Source organism: Acomys russatus, chromosome 24, assembly GCF_903995435.1.
Source record: "Acomys russatus chromosome 24, mAcoRus1.1, whole genome shotgun sequence".
Classification (NCBI taxonomy): domain Eukaryota; kingdom Metazoa; phylum Chordata; class Mammalia; order Rodentia; family Muridae; genus Acomys; species Acomys russatus.
The window spans coordinates 17,440,777-17,468,590 of NC_067160.1; the positions used below are offsets into that span (position 1 = coordinate 17,440,777).

The 27,814-nt window shown below is 40.1% G+C and overlaps 1 protein-coding gene and 1 non-coding gene across 2 annotated transcripts in view; one reads left to right on the top strand and one right to left on the bottom strand.

The window, feature by feature from the left end:
- Window positions 1-27,814, top strand: part of Abcb11 (ATP binding cassette subfamily B member 11) — a 69,771-nt gene that overhangs the window by 39,947 nt on the left and 2,010 nt on the right. The window contains exons 19-26 of the mRNA XM_051166401.1: window positions 2,756-2,917; window positions 8,643-8,747; window positions 8,835-8,996; window positions 13,269-13,472; window positions 15,187-15,428; window positions 17,557-17,713; window positions 23,518-23,715; window positions 26,245-26,451. Coding sequence (XP_051022358.1) covers window positions 2,756-2,917; window positions 8,643-8,747; window positions 8,835-8,996; window positions 13,269-13,472; window positions 15,187-15,428; window positions 17,557-17,713; window positions 23,518-23,715; window positions 26,245-26,451 — 1,437 coding nt within the window. The remainder of the gene's footprint in view (window positions 1-2,755; window positions 2,918-8,642; window positions 8,748-8,834; window positions 8,997-13,268; window positions 13,473-15,186; window positions 15,429-17,556; window positions 17,714-23,517; window positions 23,716-26,244; window positions 26,452-27,814) is intronic.
- LOC127207790 (U6 spliceosomal RNA) lies at window positions 8,441-8,547 on the bottom strand. Its single transcript, XR_007832992.1, has one exon. It is a non-coding gene; the product is annotated as a U6 spliceosomal RNA (small nuclear RNA).

Genomic DNA, 27,814 nt, shown 5'->3' on the forward strand with positions numbered 1-27,814 from the left:
AGAGAGAGAGAGAGAGAGAGAGAGAGAGAGAGAGAGAGAAGGAGGGAGGGAGAGAGAGAGAGAGAGAGAAGGAGGGAGGTAGAGAGAGAGAGAGAGAGAGAGGATATATATGAATCGAGTCAGGATGCGATATATTAGAATCTTGTAGTGTCATCACAGCTGACTTGTGGACTTAGTCCTACCTGAGAGATATAAGAGATAAGACAGAGACAGGGACTCATAAAAAATGGCTATCCTTGTTGACTCATCTGGAAAATCTTGGTTTTTTTTTTTTTTTTTTTTGGTCTTATGTACCATTTTATCATTAAATCCTAAAGTTATTATCCAGATTGGAGACTCATATTTAGAATAGAGAAACAGATGAGAGAAAGTATAGAAAGAAGGATACAAAACTCCAGTAGGAAGTTTGATCTTCCACTGGTCCACACAGGGGAATCAAAGAAAAAACAAAAACAAAAACAAACCTAGGAAAATCCTGTCAAGTATAAAACCATCTACATAAAAGGTAGGAGACCACTGTGGGTTTTTTAGTATGACTTCAGTTGTTTTATGTATATAAAATACATGCATACACATACTTTGTATGCATATAAGGTACATTTATATTATACATATTTATATATTACATATAACATACAACATTATATTGCATGCATGTATATATGTTATATGCAAAAATAAGACACAGATACATATGTATATGACATATGTATACACGTAATATAGTATATATAATTCTTCTGTTGTTCATTTAGATAGAACAAATAAAATCTAATAACGTAATCTGTTATCTGAGGACAGGCTTTCTAAACCACTCAAGATGCTTTAGGACAGTAGGATATAACTTTCTTTAAGGTCAATTTTTTTCTTCTTTAGTGGAAGATGCCAAAATTATTCAAGTTAACTATCTTTGTTTATTAATATATTTTGATATGAAAACTACATGGCAAAAAATATTTCATATTGCGTTTAAATATCTCATTGTTTAAGGTTACAGACACTTTGCCATAAGAAAACTGAGAAAGATTCCATCTTGTCAGGCTATGAATGAAGTAACCACCTTATGGGATAACAGCGTTATTAGGGAACACGCAGAATTCAGAGAATGTTAGCATGACATTTATGTGTCTGTGACTGTCCAGATCTGAACCTACAAAGATCAATTTTGCCATAGTGAAAGCCATCTAGTTAGTCTGACAAAATGCCGAGGGTGAGGGCAGAATCCACCTGAGTCCGAGATAAATACCGAGCTACTCAAAGCACTGGCAGTACCCGCAGTGTGTCATCTCATCTCTACACTGGTTCCCCAGCTCAATTCCCAGTTCCCACAAGGAGATGCGAAGGGGGCTAGCTAACATTACCTTGAAGTAAACTGTGTTATAGGAGAGGGCTCACAGGCTCTGCGAGCCTGTCTTCTCTCTAGTGGCAGATGGGTTGAATGCCAGACAAATATTCTCAAGCAAGCAAGCAAACAAACAAACAAAAAACACCTCAATGATCTGAACAAAGGTCGTTATTGTCTTATGTGCAAAAATAGGATAGATGGATGCAACTCCATCATTTTAATGAAATAGCCCTTATATTGGCCCATATATTCTGCGGGTGGCCAGACAAGGCTCTCCCAAGAACTCCCTTTTTCCTCTGCCTGCTGCTCTGATCCTTTCTTGAGCACCCTGCTCTGTGGCACTGATGGCCTGAGTTAGTAAGTTGAGATGAAAGGACTGAGCAGAAGGATTTACTGCTTGAGTAGCAGTGACAAAGCGCAGGTGTTGAAGGTAGCCAAGAGAGCGCTCGGAAGGAAGATGATGACAAATTCATTATCAGCTCCAGGGGCAACTATAATGAGATGACTGTCACTCCAGACTTCCTTTAAATTGAACTGGTAATGTGGCCCTTGACTTTGTAAGAGAAGGAAAAATTTTCAAGCTTTGTGCTATTTTCTATTCCTGATATTTAACTATCTGTAGGATAAATTAACTTGTACTAGTAAAAAAAAAAAAAAAAAAAAAAAGAATATCCATTAATCATTGTAGTCAATTTTGCATAGATATTTTAAATAATGTTTTAGTAGAAAAAGTTTTTAAAAACCAATACAAATCTGTATAAGACACCTAGAATCCTTTCTCAGGGTGAGTATTAAGTTTAACAAATCACCGAATCAATAGACAAAAAGATAAAAAATAAAGCTACAAGATTTTATACATAATGCTTACCCTCAAGGAGATGAACAAGTTACAAGCTGTGATATTTCAATACCAACTAAAATGATCATAATGGGAAAATCCTGATGAATTTTCATTCTCTGTCGGGGGAAGTGTACAATTTAGAAATGCAGATCGGTGTTGCTGGCTTGTGAGCACTCATTACAGGAAGCCTTGTTAACACAGATGCGTGATCACCGAGTTAAACATGTCTCCCCTCTGCTACTCTGGCCTGTCCCAGAGCTTCCACCAATTGCTACTTTAGAGAACATTGCTTGATGTGTGTACCTCAAAACTCGCCCTCATTTTTAATGCATAAACACACTTCGCAAAGTTACTTTTTTAAATGAGGACTTGTTTTCAAAGAGACAACACGACCATTACGGCTCGAGAGTTAGTCCATACGTCGCCATGATGAGCACTACCAACCCACCATTTAGTGAGCAGTCCGAACCAAGTCACCCATGACCACCCAGCCTGCGATTCTTAACCCTATGTGCACCAAAGGGCGTGCATATGTTTGAGTGACTAAGGTAACCCTCTCTTTCCCTAAGGACAAGGACGGGCTTGTGGAAGAGGTAGAACCTGCCCCAGTTAGAAGGATTCTGAAATTCAACCTTCCTGAATGGCACTACACGCTGGTAGGAGCTGTGAGTGCAGCAGTTAACGGGGCCATCACACCCATCTACTCCTTTTTGTTCAGCCAGATCCTAGGGGTAAGCAAACCAACGGACTAACATTACTTTGTTCGCGCCCTCTTAAGTCACTGGCTAATACACTATCTGATCTAATACCTCTTTTCTTTAACACCCTCAGCATTTTTTTATTTTTATTTTTATTTTCATTTGTATTTTTTGGCTAGCTGTCCTGCCCACCCCATCCCCCACCTCCAACTCTAAAGGATTAAAAAAAAAAAAAAAAAAAAAAAAAAAAATTCAGAGTCTCCACCACACAGAAAGGAAACTGCACTATGAAAAAAAAAAAATAAATAAACACAGCTACAGATGGAGGTTGCAAGAGAGCTGACTTCCTGTATGGAAAGCGTGTTTGTTGCATAATAATACAAAAGGATTTCAGGGTGATTTCTAATCTTGCTGGATCACTGAGGTACTATCTACCAGACTTAAAGAGCAGGTGATAATGTGTCCTGAGCAAGATTCTCTTCTGTTACTGAGTGCATTAACATGGGATGTGGGAGGAACTGAGAGAAAAAACAACAAAGTAAAAAATACAGCTGGGAGAAAGGATAAACTTATTTTAATTTTTTTGCTTCCTTGGTGTTTTACTATTCTCTCTTCTCTCTCTCTTTCTCTCTCTCTAAATCTCTCTCTCTCTCTCTCTCTCTCTCTCTCTCTCTCTCTCTAAATCTCTCTCTCAGTTCCTGGTTACATGGTGCCAGTATTTCATGCTGCAAGTCTTTTAAAATAAGTAATATATATGTCTTCATTCCCCAGTAGGTACAATACGCAAATACAAACACTTGTTCTTTTCCCTACCCAACAAGCATGTGTGGACTTGATGCCACAGCACCACAGCCATGTTACTTTGCCTAGGAACTTTGTGGAAGTGAGGAAGGTGGGTCCTTAAACAGAAAGAAACAAGTAACACTCACCATTCAACAAATATTTATTGATGGCTTGTTTGCTGGCCACCATTGCTGGTGTGAGCTCTAGGTGGACCTCCTGGAGCAAGGCAAATATAAGTTAGAAGAAAGAGTAGGGACGAATCTGAATATAGAAGCCTACGCGGAGATGCTGGCTTGTATTAATGAAATCCAGAATTCTGACTGCTTTAGTGATTTTCTTTTTATTTCCTTATTTGTTTATTCTTTGACAATTTCATACACACATATGGTATAGTTTGGTCATACCCTCCCTGTCATCCTCTCCTAACCTCCTCTCGTGCCCGTCGGACTCTCTCTTTACAATAAGGATCCCCTTTTACTTTCATGCTTTGTTAAACGAGCCACTGAATTTAATTAGGGTTGCTCTGTGAGCAGGAATGGGGCCTGCTTTACTGAAGCATGGGTCACTTTCCCATGGGTAACAACACTGAGAAAAATAACTCCCCCTTCCCAGCAGCCATTAAGTTGAGGATAGCTCATCAATTGGAAGTGAGATTTCTTTTTTTTTTTTTTAATTTTTTATTATTAATTTATTCTTGTTACATCTCAATGGTTATCCCATCCCTTGTGTCCTCCAGTTCTTCCCTCCTTCCCATTTTCCCCTTATTCCCCTCCCCTATGACTGTTCCTGAGGGGGATTACCTCCCCCTGTATATGCTCATAGGGTATCAAGTCTCTTCTTGGTAACCTGCTGTCCTTCCTCTGAGTGCCACCAGGAAGTGAGATTTCATCGACCTCTCCCCCCAGGCCATACTGTGATGTTGACAAGCTTGATTTGTTGAGGTCAACACAGCTGCCGGGAGTCCATGACCTCAGTGGCCATGTCCATTCGGAGGACTCCATCTCACAGGACCTCTCCTGACCCTCCAGCTCTTAGGTGCTTTCTGCCCCCTGTCCCCCATTCTATGACGTCCTCTGAGCTCTATGTGTGTGGAGGTGGGGAGAGGTGACATAGCCGAATAGAATCGCACTGTGCGCATGAACCATTTTTTCCTTTCCCTAAAACTGGCTCTGCTTCTTACTGTCCAGGTCCTTTGCATCCTGGAATCACATCATGATATTTCTCTGGGACTCGGTCTTAATCCATTGTAAAATGGGGGTTGTGCAACAGTGACCTTGAAGACATGTTCTAGCTCTGTAACTGTGAGTTAGCCACATCAGGATTCGGCAAGGAGCCCTGCCTGCCCTGAGTGCCTTCTCCGTCAATGATAAAGGGTTCATTCTCCCATGACTCTGTGACTCTTCCATTCAGCACTGGAAACCCTGGAATGGAATTAGTGGGGCCAATGAAACTTTTGATTAAAGGTTCTATCATTGGAAAAGCAGGATGCAGTGGCTGGAACCCAACACTGGCTTATTGTTAGTGCTCTCAGAGGGTTACAGTCACCAAGAGAATAAGGCTGAACAAATCGCAAGGTCTCCTCTGGCTAAGGAAGATTCTTTCTATTTGTCTCAACATAACTCTCACCCACCCACCATTACTCACAATGCATTCATCTCACTGGGTGTCCTGAGTCCTGATACACTTAAAGGGTTTTGCTCTAAGGCATGGCATAGTAGACCACCCCAAGAGATATGTGCACATCAAATGACTGTACACAACTAAAAACCTGGTTGCTAACCTGCCTCAGCCTCCACGGCTAAAAACATAATGTATTTGTTTCACTTTCCCTGGATCTGTTCGGACTGGAAGGTGTGCCAAGTGTTCAAGCCACTGCAAGTCAGGTGAGACATGTTGGAAAAGCCCACACACAAGAACCCACCAGCCCTGGAAAGGCTTTATGCCCCTTGTTATCTGTGTATACTTCATTAATATGAAACAAGAAACCTACCTACTGAGTTGCTGTGAGAATCTTATTTCTAAGGAAATCCTAATTTAAGATTGGTTATGCCACACATTTGATATCTGATACACTGCAAGAATTTAATGACTGCTTTCCTCCTTAAAAAAAAAGAAAAAAGAAAAAAAAAAAGAAAGAAAAACATGTTTCTGAACCACAGCCAGTCTAAGAACAGAGGGTTCTAGGGATGGGTAGCCTATTGGGCTGCATTTCAAAACTAAGAATGTACAGGGGACCCAAGGAACATGATTCTGTGCAAAGAGACTATGGGTAGATTAAAGGCTTCATCTTGAACTAAATAGTCATGTGGGTTTCAACATTAGCCAGCTACGCTGTCTGGACTAGGTGGATAATACCATAAGCCAAAGGGCACATGCAGAAGGAAAACCTGTACCTGAGGCTAGAAACTGAAGATTTCTTTATTCAGGAATACCTTCTAGATGGGTGGACTCAGGCAAACGTCTTGGTGTTTGTGCCCTTGGTTTTCTGTGAGAGTTAAGTGGTTTTATCTGAAACCCATAGGTACAGTGGGTGACCTTTGTGGGGAGAGGTCATTGTTCCATAACAGTTTGAGATTTCAAGAATTTCTGTGTAGATAATTTTTTTTTAATATCCTGAATTGTAAACTCCGCGAACTGGTTAGTTGCACAAGTCTAACAATAATTACTGTGGTGTTTTAGAACCCGTTTTCTATAAAGTATAAATGCGGTAGAAGCCAGGTGCGATGGCACACACCTGTAATTCCAGCACTTGGGAGGCAGAGGCAGGGGGATCTCTGTGAGTTCGAAGCCAACCTAGTCTACAAAGTGAGTCCAGGACAGCCAAGGCTACATAGAGAAAACTTGTCTCAAAACAAAACAAAACAAAACAAACAAACAAACAAACAAAGGCTCTAGAAACTGCTCTAGAAGTAGTAAAATCAGACTCTAGAAACTGCTCTAGAAGTAGTAAGATCTCATTTGTGTAGAACCTCTCCCCAGTTCCTTGCTTTGCAGTTTGTCTTCAATCCTGGAAAAAAAAAAACTTTCATTTTTTTCAACTTTTTTTTAAACCTTTTCTCATTTTATAATATATTTCAAAAAGTATCATTACAGTTGCCTTAAACTGCTCTGTAAGACAGGGTGTTGAGGGAACAAAAAACAAAAACAAAACAAAACCAGCAACTCTTTGAGCACACAAGATTCAGGCAGAAATAATGACTTGAACTGAACCATTACTACCAAAGCATTACAGGTTTTTAACTAAGATGTGGTAATGCAAAATAAAATGAAAATTTGTTAAGCTTGTAACCTTTGCGTTTCTAGTGAAGAAAAGGAGATGGTTTTGTTTCCTTTTTTAGCACATTTAAGTTCTGGCATCAAGTATTATAGTCACTAAAACGATGCGTGTCCTGAAACCTGTATTTTCTGTTTCTGTGTATCACTTAAATCAGAAATCAGACACACGTGGAAAAAATAGAAACAGATTATTTTGTTTCACAGAAAATATTTACTTATGCAATATTCTACATATCGTTTTTGAGAGATGTATAGCCGTAGACAGAAACAGAGAGAGATAAAGAGAGAATAAATGAGAACATATTAGTTTATCTCGGCAATCCATACTTTTCCTGGGTTCTCCTAGTTACTTCATTTAGTCTGAATTACAGTGGTTTTGTTGTGACTACCTTTGCCATCACAAGATACCCTGTTTATTCTGTTTTCTTATCGCGACAGCTTGGTTCTCAGCTAGGTGCTTAGGTAACTCTCAGTACATTCCTCACATATTTAAGAATATCATTTACTAATCAAAATAGACCTTAAAGATATTGGTCACAATTTCCATGGACTTTGAGGAGAGACTAGTTCCAGTTTCTTGTAGGGCAACAACAACAACAGGCTCAGATTTCACTCTCTTTGTTTTTTTTCCTAGGCTAGGGATAGTTGTGCAATAGCTGGTTGCTTTAAAAATGAATATATACATATAATACTTTATACTTATAAACTAGTTTATATGTACAAGACTATACACATAGTGTACTATCCATACATATAGTAAAATAAAGAATATCTGAGTCTAAAATAATCATTTTATAGTGTCTATTATTTGAGCAAAATAAGAGTTGAAATAATAAGCATGTTTTTTTCCACAGACTAACATTCTCAAATTCTCAATAATGTCTTTCTGTCCTCCGCTCCCTTCTTTTTTTTTTCCCTGCCCTTTCTTCTTTCTTTCCTCTTTTTCTCCCTTATTTCTTAAAGGATAACTTGGGGGTGGGCACTCTTTTCCTCCATCTTTGTAAGAAAAAAGCTAACACTACTGCTTAAATCTACCCAACTCATGTGTGTGTGTGTGTGTGTGTGTGTGTGTGTGTGTCTGTCTGTCTGTGTGTGCATGCACACGTGCATGTTTGTAATTGTTGCTTTTGGTTTAAATTTTCCAGGAACCCTGACACATAGAAGATTTAAAATACGTTGTAATGTTCATCACTAACTTTGGTATAAAAACTAGTGTGTTCAAAGTGAAGCCATTTTAAAAACGTTTTTTGTCTTTTTTTTTTTTTAAGGCAATATAGTTTTACATCAAAATTAAGAGGAAGTTTCAGAGATTTCCCATGTATCCTTGCCTCCTTCCATCATCAGCATCCTTGGCTGGTTCAGGACTTTCAGAACAGCTGCTGCTCTGCACTGACACACTATGAACTTTTATATTGATATTGAGGGTCACATTTACTGAACATTCCGTGAGACTGCACAAATGTGAAAAAAATTTTCCATCTTTTTTTTTATTAATTTAAAAATATGGAATGCTTCATGAATTTGCGTGTCGTCCTTGCGCAGGGGCCATGCTAATCTTCTCTGTATTGTTCCAATTTTAGTATATGTGCTGTGGAAGCGAGCACACAAGTGTGAAAATTTAACTGAACATATTCAAATGTATTTATTTTGTTATTCTTTATAATAACATACTTTATCCCCTACTTATTGTCTTCCAAAGACTTTTTCACTACCCGACAAAGAAGAACAAAGGACAGAGATTTACAACATGTGTGTATTTTTTGTCATCCTGGGCTGTGTATCCATTTTCACACAGTTTCTGCAGGTAAGTTTAGTTTTCATTATGTGACTTGCCTGTTTCCCTCTATTTTCATGTAAAAATCTCACCAAAGTTTCCTTCTTTATGTTTTAGGGTTACACTTTTGCCAAATCTGGGGAACTCCTCACAAAGAGGCTGCGTAAATTTGGTTTCAAGGCAATGTTAGGGCAAGACATCGGCTGGTTTGATGATCTGAGAAATAACCCTGGAGTGCTAACAACTAGGCTCGCTGCAGATGCCTCCCAGGTTCAAGGGGTAAGCCCTGGGAGCGCCTTCATCCATCTAGGATGTAGGCTCGCTACAGATGCCTCCCAGGTTCAAGGGGTAAGCCCTGGGAGCGCCTTCATCCATCTAGGATGTAGGCTCGCTACAGATGCCTCCCAGGTTCAAGGGGTAAGCCCTGGGAGCGCCTTCATCCATCTAGGATGTAGGCTCGCTACAGATGCCTCCCAGGTTCAAGGGGTAAGCCCTGGGAGCGCCTTCATCCATCTAGGATGCTATAACAAAATATCTTAGACAAAGCAATAACCGGCATTTTTCTCATACTCTGTAGGTTGGGAAGTTTAAGATCAAGGCAGGGGCAGGTTACATCTGGTAAAAGTGTGTTCTCTCTGACTCAAAGATGGCATCTTCTTCCTCCATCTTCCTGTGGCGAACGTTAGAGGGGCTGCCATGCGGGTCCTGGGAATTGAACCCGGGTCCTATGGAAGAACAGCTAATGCTCTTAACCACTGAGCTATCTCTCCAGCCCCCCCTTTTGATTCTCTTATCTATTATATGCAGGCATGTTTTTCATAGACTTGGAAGCACTGTACATAGGGCATTTCTGCCTTTTTTATTCCCCTAAAAATTCTGATGGGTGTATATTTTCATCATTATAAATTACATTGTTTTTAAAAACAATGTAAATCATAATTTTAATGAACTATTACTTTTTATTGTTATTTTAAACATAAGTTAATTATACATATTAATGGATCCTCATGCATATATCATACATTAATCATGTCCCTCCACCTTTCATCTGCCTTAACCCACAACACTCAGCAATTTTCCCATTCCTTTGCAATGCAAGTTGAGTGTGTGCATGTGTGTGTGTGTGTGCGCGCGCACATACACACTTCTTTCTTAGTGTCCACATGTGAGAAAGGACTTGAAAGTACATCTAGTGTCTAGCTTATTTCGCTTAGCAGGATTTCCTAATTCTATCTGTTTTGCTGCAGATGATAGGGTTTTTAAAAATGTATGAATGATATTCTACTTTCTGAATATACCATGTTTTCTTTATGTGTTAATTTACTGTTGGGTACCCATATTTTAACTATTGTGATTAGCTCTCCATAAACATAGACATGCAGATTTAAATATTTATCCAAGAGTGGGATGACCGGATCTTCTGAGAATGCCATGTTTAGTCTTTGTGTGTGTGAGTTTGTGTTTGTTTTTTTGAGAAACTTCTAGTTGTTTCCCATAATAGCTCTTTCCATAATAGTTGTTTTACATAATAGATTCTTCTTCTTCTTTTTGTTTTTTTCCTTAATTTACTTGTTTACTTATTCACTTTATATCCCAATCACAGTCCCTCCCTCCTCTCCTCCTAGTCCCACCCTCCTCTCTTTTTCCCCCTTCTCCTCAGAAATGGGGAGCTCCCCAGCCAGGACCAACCTGCGCCAGCACACCAAGTCTCATCATTACTAAGTTCATCCTCTTCCACTGAGGCCAGACAAGGCAGCCCAGCTAGGGGAAGGTGATCCAAGAGCAGGCAACAGAAGCCACGTCAGGGATAGTGCCAACTCCAATTGCTAGATGACCCTCATGAAGACCAAGCTGCCCATCAGCTACATATGTGTAGGGAGCCTAGGTCCAGCACATGATTACATATAGTTCAGCTTCTGAAATCTCTGGTTGACCTAGGTTACTTGACTCTGTTGGTTTTCTTATGGAGTTCTTTGTCCCCTTTGATTTCTCTATCCTTGCTCCTATTCTTCCACAAGACTTCCTGAGCTCTACCTACTGTTTGGCTGTGGCTATCAGTATCTGTTTTGATCTGCTGCTGGATGGAGCTTCTCAGTGGGCAGTTATGCTAGGCTCCTTTCTCAAGCACAGCAGAGTATCATTAGTAGTGTTAAGGGTTGGTTCTCTCCCATTGGGTGGGTCTCAGCATGGACTATTTGGGCTTGTTTGGCCATTCCCTCAATCTCTGCTAAATCTTTATCTCTACACATTTTGTAGGCAGGGTAAACTTTGGATAGAAGGTTTTATGGGTGGTTTGGTGTCCCCCTCCCTCCAATGAATGTCTTGCCTGACTATAGAAGGTAGCCACTTCAGTCTTCATGGCCGTTTTTGTTTTGATTTTCAAGATAGGAGCACACTATGTAGCTCTGGCTGTCCTAGAACTCACTATGTAGATCAGGCTGGCCTTAAATTCATAAAGATCTAACTGCTTCTGCCTCTCCACTACTGAGATTAAAGGCATATACCACCACTCCCAGATTTTCAATCTTATTTGAGATCACTCTTCAAACAAGGCTTATCCTTTTACATGTTGTCTTGCAAATTATCTTCCTTCCACTTCTGGATATAAAACTCTATTAAGCATCTTTTATAAAGCTAGTCTGATAGCCATAAATTTCCTTTGTTTCTTAGAATTATAATATTAACTTATTTGTGTATTCATGCATGCATGTACGCATATGTGGGGGTCAAAGGACAAATTTCAGGGATTGGTTCTCTCCTTCCACCATGTGGGTCCTAAGGGACTGACATACCTGACAGCAAGCACTGTTACCAGCTGAGCTATCTTGTCAGCCCAGAATACCCTTAGTTTTTGACTAAGGTAGACAGTCATCATTTTGCCTTTGATTCTGAAGGGTTTTCTTTTTGGGTGTAGTGATCTATATTCACACTAATTTTCTTCTGAGACTTAAAGTCCATGTTCTCCTATTCTATAGTTTCTGCTCTTAGTCTAATATGGTTGTCCTTAACTAAGAGTTTGTGCTTCTCTTTTGGAGAGTTTAGAATTCGTTGTTCTGATTGTTTTCTGCTAGTCTGACTATGTTGGGTGAAAAATCTTTTCTGGTTGTTTCCCTCTGGGCCTCTATAGGCTTCATAATCTAGCATGTTCATGTCTTTCCCAAGGTTAAGAAAGTTTTCTGATTTTGTTTTATTGAATACATTTTTAATGCTTATAGCCTTTGTTTACTTCATGTCAAGCAATGTTGTAGACATTTGATCTTTTAATGGTGTCCCAAAGATCTTGTAATCTCTCTGCATTTTCTTTTTTTCTTTATTTTTGTTTAAATACGATATTTTAAGAGAACCTTTACTCAATCCTTAATATTCTTTTTCTACTTGGTGTAGTCTGTTAACAAAATTCTATAACTTATTTTCTCTTCATTTTCAGAACTTTTGATGATCATTTTTCAAAATTATTATTTATAACAATTGAAAGGACTCAACAGCCCACTATATAATAAATTGATAAAAAACACATTGTGTATACATTCAGCAGTATGTTTATACTTTCAACAGGAATGAAATTATGAAATGTACCACAATGTAGATGAGTCCTGAAAAGACCTAATGTTTAGCAAATTAACCCAGACACATAAGCATGAATATTGTATAACCTTATTTCTATGAGATACCTAAAGAAGATACATTCATACATAGAGCAGAACAGAAATTACCAGTGCCTCATGTAGGTTTTCATCTTTTTAAAAACCTAATTTATTTGTTTTTTTAAATGTATATATCTACCTTCCAACATACCACCCCAGATAGGCGAGAAAGAAGATTAATAGAGGCAGAAGAGGTAGACCTTTGTAGATTCCGTTCCTTGGGGGGCGATTCCACTCTTCTTTGTCAGGATTCCAACAGACTCATTAAATAGCAAACCAGCAATCCAGGAAAAATGACATCAACCACATCAGCAGGAACCCCGAAATATTCTCTCAAGTGTTTCTCCTAGGAGTGTCTCGAAGTGAAGGGATGCAAAGCAAAGAAACAAAGAGACGCAAAGTGGTGCAAAAGTTATTGAGATTTGTTTTGGGGGCTATCTATATTCTCTCATAGTTTGTATAGGATGTTTTTCAACTGGCAAAGACCATTCCCTCACATGAGGCAGTTCCCTTTCTAGCAGACAAATATCACTCACCCTTACACTAGATAGTTTCAGATCCCACACTTGGGATCAAAACAAAAGCATGTTTATATCCATCACAGGCTCAGGGGAGAAAGGTGAGGTGATCAGTTGGTGAATAAAGAAACTTTAGAGATGGAGAGGCTGAGAAAAATTGAGTACCGATGTGATGTCTACACAGTATTGTGAGCACTTTTTATTTGTTTATGATTTTAATGTCCCTGAGTTACATACTTATGAATGGCTTAAAAAAAACCTAAATATTGTCATGTATATTTTATCACAGTAAAAAAGAATCTCTCTTTTGGTATAAAACAGCTTTTCGCATAATGGTGTCTGGCAAGAGAGACCCTGTCTGAGATGGGTTGGCTGCTTTTGCTTTGCAGGCTGCTGGCTCTCAAGTTGGGATGATGGTCAATTCCATCACTAACATCATTGTGGCCATGATCATTGCATTCTTGTTCAGCTGGAAGCTCAGCCTCGTTGTAGCATGCTTCTTCCCCTTCTTGGCTTTGTCAGGAGCCTTACAGACAAAAATGTTGACAGAATTTGCATCTCAAGACAAGCAAGCTCTGGAGAAGGCTGGCCAGGTAATCTTATAGACCTTATTTTTCCTCTTATTGCTGGGTGGTTTTGTCAAGTAAACTGTTTAAAATGAGAAGTGCAGAGAGACACATGCATCTCTGCCTGAAGGCTTTGACAATAAAGCTTTGATTCATCAGCTTGATCAGGCAAGGAGAAAGTGTGGTAAACATAGAAGCTTATATGTTTGGTTTCCTCTTCCTGTTCACCCTCCATTTTCTGTATTCTCACTTGCAGAGGTGGACAATTCTGTTATAGTTGTTGTTTTCTCAGCTTAATGATTACCCCTAGTCCTTCTATCCATATAGAAAACATACTTTAAACTTTCACACCTTAGCTTTTGCTAAGCTAATGGCAAATGTCTTTCTCAAATGTAATCATGAGCTATGGTGTAGAATGCAAATACATTTAGGTTTTAGGCATGCAGTTTTTAAAAGTTTATTCTAATTAATATTTGAACACAAGGAAAAGTTGAGGGGATGATGGTATAGACATTTGTCAATTGAAAAACACACACACACATACACACACACATACACACACATACACACATACACACACACACATACACACACACACACACACACACACACACACGCACGCACACACACACATACACACACATGCTGGGCATGGTGGCACAGCCTGCAATGATCCCAGAACTTGAGAGTGGAGGCGAAAGGATCGGAAGTTCAAGGTTAGCCTCAGCTACACAGTGAATTAGAGTCTATCCTGGTAACTTGAGATGCTATTTCAAACAACAAAAACATATCGAAGGGCGGGAGGGATTAATCACACAAAACATGCCTTCTTTTTGGTTTTGCTTTTTGATACTGGAGACTGAACATAGAGTTTACTGAGCCCAGAGTTTACTAATTTTACTAATGTGAGCACTTTAAAACTGACTTATACCTCAATCCTTCTATTTACTCTTAAAAACAACAACAACAACAACAACATCATTGAGACAGGGTCTCACCAAGTTCCCAGATAGCCTTGAATTCAGACTGGAGGCCAAGCGGGTCTTGAACTTAGGAGCCTCCTACCTTAGTCTCCTAAGCATTGGGCGTTTACTAACAGGCCTGAGCCACACACTCATGCTTCATAAACTCACTCATAATTATATTATGTCACTTTTAAGACAGAGAATGTGATGCTGTCCCGGTAGCCAAAGCATTTCAGATGCCAGTGTAGAAAATAAGATCTCTAGCGAGGAAGTACCCCATTCGTTAATGGTGGACTTTAAACTGTGCATTTTAAAACATATGCTCACCATGTTGACCAGAGATGAACTCGTGCTTAACTAAGACTATTCAGTTAGATGTTTTCAGAAGGGATGGTTTCTTGGGCAACAACTTTTTAGAAAACAGTGGTTTAAAATTGTATTAAGTCGTTTTGTTCCAGAGACATTCCGAGACAGCGTTTTAGACATTTCAAATGAATTAGCAGAAAAAGATTTTAAAGCTTGTCCATGACGAGCGTGGGAGATCTTGTCTAACATTGTCTCTTCCCCCAGCAAGTGGAGGCAGTGGAGCTATGCTAGACCTAGGTAGAGACTGAGTGTAAGTGACAAGTGGCTCTATGGTCTGGTTTAGTCCACCCCCAGCAACTTCTCTTTGTTATTTTCTGCCATTTGTGATGAGTCTAATATGTGCAATGACTGGAATGTCATGAAACAAGATAGTCCTACTTTTTGACTCCTCAGACTCTTTCCCTTTGCAGATCACCAGTGAAGCCCTTGGCAGCATCCGCACAGTTGCTGGAATTGGAGTGGAGAGGAGATTTATTAAAGAATTTGAGGTCGAGCTGGAACTGTCATACCGGACAGCTGTTAGAAAGGCAAATATCTATGGGCTCTGCTATGCATTTTCCCAGGGGTTATCATATCTTGCAAACTCTTCTGCCTATAGATACGGAGGTTATTTAATGGCCCAGGAAGAGCTGCATTTCAGCTATGTTTTCAGGTGAGGAATCTCCAAAATGGTTGTATGATATTGACACTCCAAGAGGATTTTGCCTGGTTCTGTCACTTAGCTTTCTCGCTACCCTGCAGACTATCTCCTCTTAAAGCATTCGGTTTTTTTTTTTTTTTTTTTCTCTTCAAGATTCTTCAGGGTGTGAGATAGTCCTTTCTCACTGACTTCAGTGTGCATGTCTGTCTCCAGGTGGCCTCAGTAACAAGCGAGCTCATTCCCTCCATGAATAATCTTAGGGTTTCAGATGCTACAGAAGAAGCATGTCCAACACTGCAAGCGCGTTCAAGTCCTGCGCATATTTCATTTACTGAGGTCTCTTTGGCAAAGGAAACTCACACAACTTAGCCTATGTGTAAGGAATAGAGAAATGAAATCCACCTTTGAACTGAGAGAGTTAAAAAAAAAATAGTGATGAGAAATGGATGAACCATAGGATGAATTATTGTGTTTCTATTTACACACTTTAAAGCTGAGATTTTCAAGGCCTTAAACAAGATGACCCCAGGGACTATTGTATTTGAACTCTATTCCTGACTTGGAAAGACAACTGATTTCCAGCCACTTCTGAATAGAGACATGATAGGCCAGAGAAGGGTATTTTCTATTCTGCTTACCTCCCTAGGGGAGGGCCTAAGTAAGGGTGCACATGAGGGTGGCAGTAGGAGATAATGAGGGCAGAGACCATCTTAAGTTTGGAGGGCATAGAGGCATGAGCCCCTCACCTGACATTTCTCTTCCAGTAGTTTCCTGCTAGCTCACCATACCCACATCAACTAGGAAAGTCTCTTTTCTAAACCCTTGCATATTTTTTTCATTTTTAAAATTTATTATAATTTATTCATATAACCCTTGCATGTTTAAAGATACTAACCCAGACCAGGAATAAGTAACTGTTGGGTTCTTTCTGTCAGTTTATATGGGATGTGCAACAAATTATTTGTCAGCACGTGAGAATGAAGGGTCCACAGAAAACTTCCTTTCTTCTTTAAGAACTAGGAAAATCATCTCCCATCATTTCCTACCTCATCACCAAAGTTTTTAGTCTCTTAAATCTTATCCTGGGTGAGTGGATCGCTGTGAGTTCAAGGCCAGCCTGGTTTTACAAAGTGAGTCCAAGACAGCCAAGGCTACACAGAGAAACCCTGCCTCAGAAAAAAAAAAAAAAAAAAAAAGAAAAAAGAAAGAAAGAAAAAAAAAAAAGAAAGAAAGAAAGAAAAGAAAAGGGGCAGGAGAGAGATTTAATGGTAGGTTGTTTAGGCCAGGTGTGGCACACACCTTTAATCTCAGCACTGGAGAGGCAAAGGCAGGTGGATTGCTGTGAGTTTGAAGCCAGCCTGGTCTACAAAGTGAGTCCAGAACAGCCAAGGCTACACAGAGAAACCCTGTCTCCAAAAAGAAAAAAAATCTTATCCTGGCCTCCTGGGGAATGTGGGTTTCTAATTCTGGCCTCGAAACAATCACTGATTACAAGCTGAGCAGTAGTCTGGATGCTTGCACACCCCCTTTCTATCATCCCACCCCACGAAGACCTCTGTGAAAGATGGCACTGATGGGCCTTATGGCCTACTGTGCATTTCAAGGATGAGGCCGCAGCAAGGCTGTCTCTCATTCATGTGTTCGTTCATTCCTTAAGTCCATGCTGATATAGTCAGCAGCTGGTACAAACATTTTCCTTATCTTGTCTGAAGTATGGCTTCTATGCATGCTGGGCATAGAATAGGTACCTCAGTTGCCCAGTGCTACCATTTTCATACCTGTCGGTGATTCATGAAATGCTACAGTGGGAAGAAAGCCAACCCAATCTGGTCATCTTTTAAATTCATTTCCAAAAGTCTCTTTGACTCCCCCACCCTCTGCACCACCAAATTTCTTTTTTTTAATGCGGAAGATTTGGGGTTTGGAGGTCTGAACCCTACCCCATCAGTCTACCCCTTGACTCTCTTACAGAAAGCACGGTTTGAAAACTGCTACCCTCTCTACTTCCTTATAAACCCAGACATGGCTGAAGTGACTTGCTCAAGTTGTTTGGGCCTAGCACCCCAAAACTTTTGCCTCTTAGAGTTTCATACTACCCCACACCTCACCTCCCACTACCTGGGTGTTTGTCTGATTTCAGGGTGATCTCTTCAGTTATAATGAGTGCAACAGCTGTTGGAAGAGCATTTTCTTACACCCCAAGCTACGCCAAAGCTAAAATATCAGCTGCACGCTTTTTTCAACTGCTAGACCGAAAACCTCCAATTAATGTATACAGTGGAGCAGGGGAAAAATGGGTAAGTACTGGGCTGGGAGAAGGGTGTGTGTGTGTGTGCTTTTTTATACAAAAGAGCCACTGAAGAGAGTCAAGTACTGCCAGTTTAGAGTACATATTTTGGCAGCCTGTATTCATTCACATGCATTCAAAATGGACAGACGATGGATTTACAAATGTAATGGAGGAAATAATTGACAAGAAAATATCACCTGTTACACTGCCTTTGAGTAAGACAACAACATGTATTTGGATCAGTTGATTTTTCTATTACTATAACTCAAGGATGCTTAGTATATACAGAAAAAGTTTTCTTGGACTCTTGGTATGCTCCTGTAATCCTTGAGCTCAGAAGGCTGAGGCAGGATGATTGCAAATTTGAGGCCAACCTTGCCTTCATAACAGAAAATAAGTTTACTTATTTCAGTTTGGAGGCTGAAAATACGTGATCTGGTGGTTGTATCTATCATTCAATCGCTTTTTAGGATCCCAGGATTACAGTGTATAATAGTGGGTGGTATATTGACAGAAAGGAATTGTGGGGGTAAGATCTCATGGTGAAGCAGAAAGCTAGAGTGTGGGGAGGATCAGTTTCATTTTCATGACCACCTTATTCTGATTTGATCACGTACACGAGCACACTGTATTTGCCTACTTTCTATACCATCATCAACTCCTTTCATGTTCCCCCAACTAGTCCCTCTAGAATTCATGATCTGTTCCTGTATTAGTCTCTCTCTCTCTCTCTCTCTCTCTCTCTCTCTCTCTCTCTCTCTCTCTCTCTCACACACACACACACACACACACACACACACACACACACACACACACACTACTAAGTCCAGGTGATCCTTCTTTGCATGTGTTTAAAGCTGACCCCTTAGGATTAGTGTCTTGTTTCTGTGGAAAAAGAAGGTAGGAGAGTTTCTGGCTCTCCCTTTCTTAGTAGGGAGACTGCCTATAGCTCTTCATCTAGGGGTGAAACCTTACAGAATTTTCTTCTGTTCTAGTTAGTATGTTGTCTGGTGTGGTCTTTGCAGGTGTTGTGCAGGCAGCCGTGTTATTGAGAGTGCATGGAAACACCATTCCTGCACCACCCATGACTATTGCAAAGCAGTCATCCTGGTCTTTAGACTCTTATCATCTTCCAGCTCATCTTTCTCACTCCCTTTCTCTCTCTTTTTAAAGATGTATTTATTTTGTACAGTATTCTGCCTGCATGCCAGAAAAGAGCACTAGATCTTATTATGGATGGTTGTGAGCCACTGTGTGGTTGCTGGAAATTGAACTCAGGATCTTTAGAAGAACAGACAGTGCTCTTAACCTCTGAGCCATCTCTCCAGGCCCCAGCTCCTCTTTCAAGATGTTTCCTGAGCCTGAAGTGTAGGGTTATGTTATAGATGTCTCATTTGACTTCATGGACATTTATTTTCTGCGTTTTTGACCAGTGTGGACAGTAACCAAACTGTTTGGATATTTATTGGGTTCTTTTTCCTACCTCCCTACACCACGTCTATCCCTTCCAAACCCGCAACACTAGGTAGGAAAAAAAGAAGGCTAGAGGATAAAAAAGAGTATCAATATTGTTAGACTACTTCCTGTCGATTAGGGGCATTGAGTACCTTGCGGTGAGTTTCTTTTTCATTGGGACGATATCTCCAACTGGCAACCAGCAATAGGGACAAACAGCAATCAGCAACAATGGTGGCAGCGGCAGCGGCAGCAGCAGTAGCAATAGAGGTGGCAGCAGCAGCAGCAGCAGCAGCAGCAGCAGCAGCAGCAGGAAGAGCAGCAGCTGCCCCATCTTTCTTGGAGGACTTGCATTAATATACCCTCTGAAGATTCCTCAGAATTCCAAACATAAACTATCTGCAGCTGGCAAAATCATACCCCTACCAGAGCATGAGACAAATCATAGTCAGGTGCTGTGCACAATCTGAAGCAGCCCATATTCCCACACCTGGGATTAAAACAAAAACATATTCCCATAACATTTCTGTGTTTTTAAGGAAATCAGAAATTCTCACTACAGTGGGCCTTTCTAATAATCTCTATTTTCTGGAAAAGAAAGGAAAGATATGATGTATTTTTTTTAAAATGTGGGAGCTGTACTTATCTATAGATATAAAGATGAATGTTTAGAAGGCAGTTGCAATACTAAAGTACTGTAAAAATATGGTAGTAATAGGTCCTCCTCTAAGGTTCTCCAGCCATGAGGATTTTCTTTTTTGGCTAGGTTTACAGTACCATGTATGATTTCCTTCCAGTTGTTCATGAATTCAGTACAATTGGCTAGCTGTTGGTTTTCTCCAAAATACAAGTGCCACTATTGCACCAAGGGGTGAACGTTGTTGATCCTGTCATTGTTGTGGTTTTTGGGCTCTACAGCTGGGTAGGGTTGTTGATAACTTCTCCCTTGGTAGCTAGAATAGTATCTTCCAACAGTACGAGAGGCCTTAGAGGGGATATTTCCAGACCAGTGCTGGGTTGATTTCTTTTCATCTTGCAACAAAAAATATGGTGTCTTCAGCAATAGAGTTTTGTCTTTGTATTCTGTCAGGCAACCAAGAGCACAGTGGCAATAACCTATATTCTTGGGGCGGGGGGGAGGTGTCTCTTGGAAATGCCTGGCCAACAACTCATAGGGAAATAAATATCCCATGCCTAGCTTTGGGTTTTCTATTATATGGATAGTCTATGGCTTCTGAAGGGAGCATTATGCTATTATATGAGATAACTGCATTAAAACAATACATATAAGTATGTATTTTAAGGTATGCTTATAGAATAATCGGTTTCTCTATAGCTTTTTCAAATATCCTTGATGTTACATATATCTTTTGCCCCACTCTTTATTACCCGCTCTCTTCCACCCCCAAATTCACAGCCACTCCCGATCTTCATCTTTCCTCCTTTATAGCAGCTCTCGCTATTATCCTCTTGGATCCTGGATCTCCTCTTTAGAGCTCCTTCTCACCCTCCCCTCAGTGCTCTTTCTCTGCTCTCATGGCTTCGTGGTTAACCCAGTATAATTACCTCCTTTTAAGAACCATCCAGGTCTCCCAAAATGATTCATTCTGAGAACGATGACATCAATGGTCTCTACCACTTCTTAGCATCACCACACCAGGGTCCACATATGAACCCATGTGAGACACGCCCCATAAAAACCATAGCCTTGACCGATGCTGAATTTTATATAATACAAAACACATAGTTCCAGAGTGGGTGAAGACACATTTATGAAGACACACACAGAGAGACAGACACGACATGTCTAGTCATTCTTTCTATTGATGTTTTGGTGTGAAATAGAAAGGCTAGGTCTTTTTGTCCAGCAATACTGATTTGATGCATGTTCATCTGGGTTCATGTGAATTACAGAAAATTAGTTAATATTAAACAAACTATCCTCCTTTTACTTTATTTAATCCCCAAGGAGCTTTTAATCTTCCCTGCCCATTAAAAACAATCTCCATATGTTCAGGAGAGCAAAACACCAATGAAGCTAAGCTAAATTATGAAATTTTTGGTCAAGTGACATTTTTGCTTCGGCTTGATCGAATTATTCTCTGTAAATGTTTAGCTATTCCTAGAGTTCATAATTCAGATGGCATTTTAAATTCATTTTTATGTTAGCATGTGAACTAATAGAGTTTGTCATTGTATTCACATACATTTGTGTCATATTACTTTATGTTCATTTGTTCCCCTCTCTCATTTCCTCCTCTACCCAGTCATCCTTCTCTGGGCCCTCAAATTTAGGTTTTACATATAAGAAAAAAACATAGTGTTTATCTTTCTGAATCTGGCTTATTTTGCTCAATGCAATGATTTATAGTTCCCTCCATTTTCCTGAGGATATCATTTTTTTAGGGCTACATAAAATTGTACTATGTGTAGATTCTTTATGAAGTTCTTTGTTGATGGATAGCTAGGCTGGCAAAGTGAACCTAAGAACTGAAAAATAGAATTACATGACATTAAGAAGCTTCTGCACAAAAGGAAACAATCCCAGGGTAAAGGAACTACAGAGTAGGCAGAAAAAAAAATTTCCAAGTATACATCAGGTAAAGGCTTAGTAGTTAGGATCTAAAAAGAGCCGTAAAAATCAAACTCCCCAAACCAAATCATGTAAACAATAAATGGGTTTAAAAGTTAACTCAACAGTCCCCAGAAGAAAAATATATAAATGTCAAAATACACACTTCACAAAAATTGACAGCCCCAGCCACCAGAGAAATGTAAATTAAAGATGCTTTGAAAGACCATATCGCCTCAATCAGAATGGCCATCACCAAGAAAACAAATGCTAGCGATGATGTAGGGAAAGAGGAACCCTTATTCATTACTGATAAGAGTGTAAATGTGTGCAGCCACTGTAGAAATCAGGATGTTTCACTAAAAAAAATGAAAATAGGCCTACCATATGACTTAATCTATACAATTCTTGGATATAAACATACCTGAAGCCAAAATACTACAGAGGCACTTTCAAATCCATGTTTATTATGGCAGTAGTCACAATAGACAGGAAATGGAACTATCTTAGAAGTCCACAAGATAGTTTAAAACACACTAAAATATTCATCTTTGTGGCACAGACTCCAAACAACTTCATTTTTAACTCAATATTTTAAAGAACAGTGTAATAACAAAGAATTGTAGTGTATAAACTTTTTCTATTCTCTTTCATCTTTAGTATAAAGGAATAGGTGATAAGATATAAATGTTTTTATTTCCTCAGAAGAGTGTATAAGAATGACAGCCATACCCAAGCTTTACTAATACGTGTCTTGGGCTGAGCCCAGAGTGTTTCTATCTAAATATCCCTAGGACTAGGAATGTTTTCATGACTTACTGCTGAGTAAATTCACCCTGTCTCTTTCAGAACTCTAATTGACTGGTTCAACTCAGCAATTCTGACTCAAAACTCCTCTCGAAGCTGACTGATTCAAACTGGCTTCTCTCTGCTTCTGACTGAATTCCTCTGCTTGGGAAAACTGCCTCTGAATTCTGTAAACTGAATTGTACTAACTCAGCTGAACTGAACTACACCAAAGAGTACTCTACTGAACTGTTTGTACTCGGGAACTCTAGTGTACTACTGTACTGTACTTACTCCACTGTACTGTACTGTCTGCATAACTCTCTTTCTGCACTGTTCAAGAGAGAGAGAGAGAGAGACAGACAGACAGACAGACAGAGGGACAGAGACAGAGACAGAGACAGGGACAGAGAGTTGAGCATATCCTATCTCTGACTCATTCTGTTAACTCTTTCTCTGATTCATCACTTTGTCTTCCCCTCAATTAGATGTCATTGGGATTAAAGGGGTGTCTATATTCCAGCCAAAGGGATGAAACTAAGGGTATGTCTGAATTCCAGCTGGGTCACACAGACCTAGGTCTTTGGCTGTGATCCTTTGCCAGAGTAACCAGGTTGCTGGATTAAAATTCTTCTACAATAGGGAAATGCCGTTAGTTGAGAATGGGATTAAGACGTCAGATGTCTTTACTTTCCTTGTCTTTCTTTATTCTACACCTGCCAGCATTGGGAAGAAAATGTTATTTTTGTGGTGTTTGTTTGCTTGCTGTTTTGAAGCAGAATCTTCCTGTGTAGCTCAGGCTGGCCTCTAGTCCTTCCTGCCTCAACGTCCAGGCTGCTGGGATGACTGTCCTGTAGCACTGGACCTGACTAGAATGTCACCCACTGAAGTTGCTGTTTCTATAATGTGTAATTCCATGCCACTGCATGTCGGCAGGTACCTTTTCTGTGTTCTAGGCTCCAGCAGGAACATGTGTAATTGCAGTCCTCTCATTCCAGGACAACTTCCAAGGGAAGATTGATTTTATTGACTGTAAATTTACATATCCTTCTCGGCCTGACACCTCAGTTCTGAATGGTCTCTCAGTGTCTGTGAACCCGGGACAGACACTAGCGTTTGTTGGAAGCAGTGGGTGTGGCAAGAGCACCAGCATTCAGCTGTTGGAACGGTTCTATGACCCTGATCAGGGGAAGGTGGTAAGTGGCACAGATGCTTTTGAGAATGTTTTCCATATAAGATCTGGCTCCTAAGCGGTCCCCAAGGCTGTGCCTTGCCAGACTGAAATGTTTGCCTTGGACACTTACCCCTGTGGATGTTTTCATTTCTATCATCTGCTGGCTGACCTGATTCTGCCCCACAGCTTCTTCTAACATCGGATTCTTCCCAGATCCAGATGGCCTGCTGACCAACTTAGGAAAGAAAATTGGGCACACTGGAGATCAGTGTATTTGAGAGACGTTTGTTTACCCGTAGTAAATGGAGCAGAAAGTGCAGACTAATCAGGAAACTGGTGGCAGGGGGTGGGGGGAGGTGGGGGGGTGAGGGGTGGCGGGGAAAGGTGGGGTGACAAGGGACATGGTGATAAGTGAGCAAGACAAGGGAGCAAGCATGAAAACACTTGGGACAATCCTGGTCCAAGAAACTTACACCTAACTAATAGACAAACTCAAATTGATAAAGACTTGGCAAGGATAGTCGAAACATTGGTGGACTGCTTTATTACTTATTCTTCGAAGTACTTCTTCCCTTTTCCTTTTTTAAATTAAAAAAAAATTTTTCCCCTTCTTCTCAGGCAATATATTCACCAAACTATACAATCAAATAATAAATATTTAAAGACAAGTAACATTCCTTTGTGCTTCTTTGCTCAAAGACAACTCTCTTCACCACTTCCTGTCTTGAGCTCACTTAATGATTATTACTTCCGTGTCCCTAACTCTCTGTTGGCATGACTTAACTAACTCAGAGGCTCTGTGATTTATTTCTAAGATGTGAACAGTTAGCTGTCATGGCTCTTCTGCCTTTTACTTGCTTTCCCCAAACACACCCCAGGACCTTGAAATGCTCTCGAATGGTGTGATCTTCACTGCCGTGGGGACAGGTGACATTGTGACATACAGCAAAGAAAAGAAGCAAGTGGGTACCAGCAGGACCCAGGGGGGTATGGAAATGCGGAGTAGGAGTTGCTTGCCTGTGCTTCATGAACATTGCCATTATTGATTTTAGATGTGGAGATTTTAATTTATTTAAAAGGGCTTGATGACTGATGAACCTAAGAAGTACGTTGCCCTAGAGGTCAAATCTGTCCAAGGGAAAGGGCTCAGTTTTCCAAAACTTCAGCTCTGTCACATCTACTGTCCAGGTAGAGTGTGAGGTGCCGCAGCATGGATTCACCATGTGTGAGCTCTCCAGCCCAAGCATGTCTACTGAGTATGTTTCCCTGTGTGCACACACTGACAGCTCTGGTCACGGGAAGGAAGCAATCATTTTATGATCTCTTCCATTTAAGAGGCACCATACCTTTTGCAAACTCGTTAAACGTATCCACGAACACTATAAATAGGACAATACTGCTTTAATAAATTTAAATATCCTCTTTGCTTTTAGACAAGCTGACAGTACAGGTAGAGTATGTTCAGTATTTAATTCAGTAGCTGTGATGTGTCCAGTACTGTCTATGGGAGATTCTTCCAGAACAAGGAAGGTATCTTTTATTTCTTAGATGGTTATAATATATCATATAAATAAGAACTAGCAAAAAGTTCAATTTCTGACTAAATATTAGGTTGTGATTTGCAGAAATGAGTACTATGGGAAATGCCTCAAACTGAGTAAGAACTAAGTCTTAGTGAGGTCTGCCTTGTCCCATTTCCCCCTTTAAAATAGTGTTTGCTTTTTCCATTGCTTAGAAATTGTCTGAAATATATCCCGTTCACATTATTTGACATAATCTTTTTTTCTGAATTCATACTGTCAAGCACTTTATAGCTAATATGTTAGACTTGTTACATCTTTGCGATAGACTTTTTGGAATCTTTTGGAAGTGAGCCAACTTAAATAGTGCATGTTTTGTAGCTGAACTCCCCTGACTTCTGCACTGTGAGCTCTTAGGAAACAGGCATTGTGTCTCATCATACAGTGGACAGAAACTGTTTGTGCTGTGTCTCTCAGAAGATGCTTCCATGTGGGATTGTGACCAAGTGGCCGAATATATTTTCCCCTGGACTTATTATCTTAGCTGTCCAGAGAATAATGACAATAAAACTAAGGACACAGGCTTTATCTTCATGTTATCCAATGGTATCAATCTGTCTCTCTCCCTGACCCCAAACCCCTTCCCTCTCCCTCTCCTTTGGGTGGCCCACAAAGCCTCAGAATACACAAAGTCTACATAGCTGTACAGACTAGGCTATGCTAAGCTATAAGGAGAATTCTTTTTTTTCTTAACTAAATACTATGCTGAAAATCTTTATCATTTATATAATACTTGTGGAGCTAGAGTTTAGGAGAAAACAACATCAAAACAACATAGTAGTCAATGTCAACTTTGATGGCATGCTGGTCAGAAACAAGTTCCAGGGGCCACAGGCAATATGGATTATTTCCCCAGGGCCCTGGGGGTAGCCCCTCTCATGCAGAACAGATGCACCGTAAAGCACCTCACTCCGTGATGGAACTCTCATCACTGCTGGAATGCTAAAACTTCGTGTCCTCTCTGTCGGCAGATGATAGATGGTCGTGACAGCAAAAAAGTCAATATTCAGTTCCTCCGTTCAAACATTGGGATTGTCTCCCAGGAGCCAGTGCTGTTTGACTGTAGCATAATGGACAACATCAAGTATGGGGACAACACCAAAGAAATCTCCACGGAGAGAGTCATAGCTGCTGCAAAGCAGGCTCAGCTGCATGACTTCATCATGGCACTCCCGGAGGTGAGCACGAGTCTGTTGCTCCTTACAGAACCACAGGGCTATGGGGAGGTGGGCTACCCAAGAAGTATCAGGACTGAGGCTCAGGGAGAGCTTCAAAGACAACACGATTCATCTCCCGTTATCTTGTATTTCCTTGGTCTTACAAGCCAAACAAATGCTCTCCATCACTTTCAGACAGTATATTGTCAAACAAAACAAATGATGTAAAATTTGCTACATATTGAGCAATAACCATAGAGCATTAATGTAGCCTGGCAAGAAAGAAATCCAGAGGTTTAATATGGGGTTTGAATGTAAGCTTTCTTAATTACTACCTGACTGTGTAATTTGGGGATACTTACGTATCCAGTTTGATATTGTCTATACCATTTTCAAAATGCAAGGAAACCCCAACACTTTAAAGTGAGGGCATAGAGGTCAAAGGTTAGGGATATAGCTTATTGGTAGAGCTCTTGTCTAGCGTGCATGAAACCCTGCCTTCAAAAATTAAATAGCCACACAAAGATTGCTGCTGTACAATTGATGTCCATCCTTTGCTCACAGCATGTGCGTGGTGAGGATAAGTTGCTTCTGTCTTGGTGCCTTGTTTTTCCCAGAGCCAAAAGTCTGAATTTGGCTGTCTCCACTATGAATCACCCCCCCCCCCCATTTACTGAGTATCCTTCTTGGTTGTTGTTTAACTACAAGAAAAATTAAAACATGAAATCTTAGTTATAAGCTGTAGTCTTTTTTCCACTCCAGTTTTTTAAATACCACTCGGAAATTCCTTTTCTTTGTCAGTTGTTATGTTTGCCAACTGTGGCCTGTGGTGCACTTGTTTGTTTGCTTGCTTTTTTCTTAGGCTCATGCCCTGCTTCTAAGCTGGGCAGCCTAACTAGCAAGCATATTGAAATCCCTAAATTGAAAAGCAAAAGACTACTTTGAGTACCTGTGTTTGTTTGCTAGCATGTCTAAAAGCAAAGAAGAGTTTTTAAAAAGTGTTTATTAATGCGCTATTTTCCAGCTCAAAGTGCTCTTAGACACTTTACAATGTAATAACACAATATACTGTGCCCAGGAAATGCGAGAAATCAATGATATTTCTTAGGTCTCTCCTGACGTAGGAAGGTTAGAGTAACGGACAAGAGTAGAGGACCAGAAGAAACTAGATACATCAGCATGTAGCCTTCACACTTGTTGTTTACTGCTTATCTGTCTTCGTGCAATTGTCTTGCTGCTCTATGCCTCAGTTTTATAATGTATAAAATCCACAAAATATCATTTGTGTGGCTATAACAAGGTTACTCTTCTCAGAAGAATTAGCTGGCTGTGGTGGTGAAAAGACAGGCAGATATCTGTGAGTTTGAGGTCAGCCGGTTTTATG